The sequence below is a fragment of the Erpetoichthys calabaricus genome, chromosome 2 (assembly GCF_900747795.2).
Source record: "Erpetoichthys calabaricus chromosome 2, fErpCal1.3, whole genome shotgun sequence".
Classification (NCBI taxonomy): Eukaryota; Metazoa; Chordata; class Cladistia; order Polypteriformes; family Polypteridae; genus Erpetoichthys; species Erpetoichthys calabaricus.
This window is the reverse complement of record NC_041395.2, coordinates 249,258,366-249,262,672: the sequence shown is the minus strand read 5'-3', so window position 1 is coordinate 249,262,672 and position 4,307 is coordinate 249,258,366. Positions and strand designations below refer to the sequence as shown.

Here is a 4,307-nt window from a genome sequence, read left to right as displayed (position 1 = left end):
TCTCTAAATTTCCTTGTTATGGGTGTGTGTACAAAGGTGTGTTGTGCAAACTACCATCATCAGCAAGGTTTTCTGCACCCATTGCCTGTGAACATGAATATATGCCTAATAATTTTTAAGAAATGAAGAGTGTCCAGCAGATAGGTTTATCTACCTATGTTCAGAACCTTTGAATGCCTTATACCACTTGCAGTTTTATATTGGCCTCAGTTTTCTGCAAAATTGTGTTGAAAAAAAAAATGAAGTACGAAAAATGACTAACAACACAACTACTTCAGAGTCCTGCACCTGGCCATAATGTGTGTAGAGTTTGTTTGCTCTCCCAGTATCTGCATGGGTTTTCCTTCCACATCCACAGATACATATAGGCTATAGGTTTATCAGTGTGGATATGTGCATGAGTGGGCCATGCAATCTACTAGTGCCCTGCCCTGGACTGAATGTTTCCTACCTTGTGCCCAGTGATGCCAGGATGGCCTCTGCCCACTTCAGCTCTGAAAGGGATTAAATGAATTTGAGAGAGTTATGAATTACATAGGTCTACTACCCTTACAAAAATAGTATTAGGTTAAGAAGCCTTGTACTGTACATTTTATTCTACAGTGATCCAAATTTTGCTTTATAACACTGATATTTTTGGCAAAGGTTTATAAATGTAATAGAGTTTTCTTAACTTCACTCAATGTTATTCAAAACCTTTTTTTTACTTGTTGCATGTTTAGTATTATTTTTGTTTACTCGTTGCATGTTTAGTATTAAGTATTGATTTTATCTCCACTTAATGCAAGTCTGCACTTTGTATATTAATATGCTTTACATACGGTATATGGAATCTATTAACATTATTGTCCAGAATGATCAACATTTGTCAATATTCCGGTACTATTTCTCTTAACATGACAAGATAAAAAGCAGCGCGCATGTTAAGACTTGAGCCATTTCTCACAGACATCGTGGCGCCAGGTTCTAACACATTCGGAGGATGTGTGAAAACTTCAATGACTCGACGTATTAGGCTTAATTATCGACAGCGATCTAGCCGACATCTTTATTGTGATACCCCTTTCATGATGCAAATAAGGTCAGCGCTGGCCTACTTAAGCAGATGCAGCAGTCGTGAATGCATAGATCTCGAGTTGCTTAGAGGAGAGGAATATTGCTCAGAGGAAAGAAAATGGTCAAAAGCTTTTCAGTGGAGTGGCTTTCTCAAAGTGACTACAAACCATCAGTGGAACTGGGAAAAACCTCTGAACACGGAAGCCACAGCCATATGGATCGTAAACCTCACGTCGCCTGTGTGGTCCAGCCGAGCGCTCCTACGTCCTATTACAAAGACTCAGTGCAGCCGAAAGCCAAGAAAGCGAATACCAAGAATTTTGAGAGCGTGGAATTCGAAGGGCAGGACGCGGCAGCAGCACGTTTGTCTACACCGTCTCCTTCACGTAAGTTACACATTGTTTTCAATGACTTGTCTTTGTCATTTGCAGTTACTGGTTTTTAGGATATTGGTTTTCTTTAATCTTTCTTCGTTGTAACGTTTGCCCATTTTTTTTTTTAGTTTCGGACATTAGTGCCGATTCGTCAGGTTATGAAAGTGAAGCTGTCTCGCCCAAATGTACACCAAATGAAAAAGAGGACATTGAGGGAAATGGCGACCAAAGGAGGCTACGAACAAAGTTCACTTCGGAGCAGATTTACAAACTGGAGAAAGCCTTTACTAAGCAAAAGTACCTGGGAGCCTCGGAGCGGCTAAAGCTTGCCGCGAAACTGCAGCTATCTGAAACTCAGGTAAGGGTTTCTTTTACAAACTGCTAAATCCATCGCAAAATAATTTCACAACTGTTGTACACAACGTACTTTGGAGTGTTTCTAATGACTCTAGTACAATTTCTGAGAAGTATAATATGTTATGTTGAAAATTATCCATAAATATTATCTTTATTGTTTCTTTTCCCGAATTGAAAGCATGGTTACATTGGTAACTGTGTTGAGATGAGTGTAATGTCTGTATAATTAACATCAGCGTTTTGTAAATTTGCAGGTAAAGACATGGTTTCAAAACCGCCGGATGAAATTAAAACGCGAAGTGCAAGACCTACAGCCAGAATACTTCAGACCACCGTTTACCCCGCACATCATGTACCCGTACTTCAACCCTCTACAACACTTGAATTATGCAGCTGGACAGCGGATGACTCTTTCTCCTTACACACCAGAAAATGTGACCGCAAATCCGATGTACGGCCCACTCATCCACCCTGCAGTCTCCCTCAGTCCAGTGATGCTTCAGCAGCCCCTGCTTCACCCGGGGCAAGGACCTGCCGTGCCGTACTGCTGAGAACTCTTGGCCAGCAGTTCAAGACCAAGTGCAATAAACTCCTGTAGATTTAACTGTACGTGCAAGTAAAACTTTGTATGCGCAGTGTTTCATAGATATTTTATTTTTATATGAGTATTTATTTTAAACGTTCTAGCGATTAATGAAGGGATCTTTATCTTCCACAAGATGTTCATCAAAGATTCGGTGACTGGGACTTGTCAACAACAAATCCAAGCTGCAGTGCTCTGTTAATTACTTAAGAGATTGTTACATGTAAATAGTCCTGTGGAAAAGGCAATGTTTGGGTTTTATTTCTGCATTGCTATATTCAAGTGTGTTCATAACATAGGTAAACCAAAGTAGTTTTGTTTCATTGTTTATCTTTACAAAGCCAATTTTATATATAAAGCAATATTTAAATACAATTTTTGTTTAATAAAATAATATATTTTCTTAAAGAACAGTGTTTTGCTTTCATTTAGTTTTATTATTATGATACGGGCAGACGCGGTAGCTCAATAAACGCATTTCGCCTTCATTCTCTCATAGCTTAGGCTTCTCACTAATTTTAGTGGTTTCACTAAAGTAATTAAGAAGTCAAGAGTTGTTGTTCCGACTCCACACAAATTTTCATGAATTGCTTACTCCTGAGCAACTCAAGCAATCACTTCAATGTTAATTCTTGTATGTGTAACTAGGTACAACAAAGATTCTGTGAATCAACAGGTGGATTGGTGTTTAAGCTCAAGAAGGAAGCTTTTATTTTGAGAAATGCGAAATCTCACGATCAATAAATATATAATACCAGAAATAAAAACGATGCATTTGTTTCTTCTGAATTTGCTATCTGTAAAATTAGGGTTTATAAGAAAAGTCGTGTTTAGTCTCAAAATGCGTGAAATGCTTGCGTGGTGACTGCAAGGTATTTACAGAGATGGACGTGAACGTCTCCACCAGCACCTCGTCATTTTTTTAAAAATGACCATAGTCCTGGCTGTCCCGAAAAACAGCGTAAAGACTGAAGTAAGGGTCTACGAAATGGGGAGAACGGAGTTCTTTCTCAAGTTAACATAATATATGGCTGAATGGTAAGTTCTTTTTTAATGCGAAGTTAAAAGCGAGTAGTCTGTTTCATTGTTGGGAGAGTGGTAAAGGAAGATCATAATTAGAATAATTTCAATAAAAGCAGTATAAAGCTTTACTATCTATTAAATATATTAGAGAATATAAAAATAAATAAAAATGTAAGCCTGTGTTATTTCTTTTTGTGAGGAACAAAAAGGAATCAATAAAATCATACCGAAAAAAATAACTCCTGGGGATGTTTACTTGATGAATCAACTGTAAGTTAATTTAATGTAAAATAAACACTTTTCCTGGTATTACACTGTTTTTTTCTAATTACTTTGATTTCACTTTAACACAACTGATGTTGAAAAAAGAAACATTCAGTTACTTTCTTTTAATGGGAGTAGTCAGCCTCGGAGAATGCTGTCATTATTCACGTATTTTATGTTAATCTGACTCAAGATTGACTCTTTTTAATAGTCAAAAGATAGTAAGCCCATTTTCCATCATACACTGTTGCATTACGTTGATTTAACTTACAGGAAATCGGTTTTTATTTACTTTGTCAAAAAGATCCGCCCATTTTGTTAATCTGTGTCCCAATGTTGGAAATGAAAGTGTAAGACTTTCAGTAATTTTTTAATGCCATGAATATTGCGTTGTTTGTTGCGGAGGCGGATTTGTGATTTTCTGGCCCACCCTACATCACAAAAGCATCCTTTTCTTTGCTTTCAATACAACGTGGTAATCAAAGAATACATGGAAGGTGCAATCGAAACCGAAATGAACTAACAGGTGTTTTACTGTTTATTACTGAATGTAAATGACTGTTTGAAAGGCAATAATACACACAATGCTTGGTACGGCTTTAATCTCAATGAACTGCGTGAGAGGCCTTTTTTTGGGTTGGATTTCCAAA

At 37.4% G+C, this 4,307-nt stretch overlaps 1 protein-coding gene across 1 annotated transcript; it reads left to right on the top strand.

Annotated features, from left to right (window-relative positions):
* The first annotated feature begins 1,106 nt into the window (after positions 1–1,106).
* On the top strand, positions 1,107–2,733 carry LOC114644602 (homeobox protein vent1-like). Its single transcript, XM_028792659.2, has 3 exons — positions 1,107–1,442; positions 1,559–1,788; positions 2,042–2,733. Exons 1-3 carry the CDS (start codon positions 1,175–1,177, stop codon positions 2,336–2,338), a joined length of 795 nt encoding a protein of 264 aa, XP_028648492.2. The 5' UTR covers positions 1,107–1,174; the 3' UTR covers positions 2,339–2,733.
* The last annotated feature ends 1,574 nt before the right edge of the window (positions 2,734–4,307 follow it).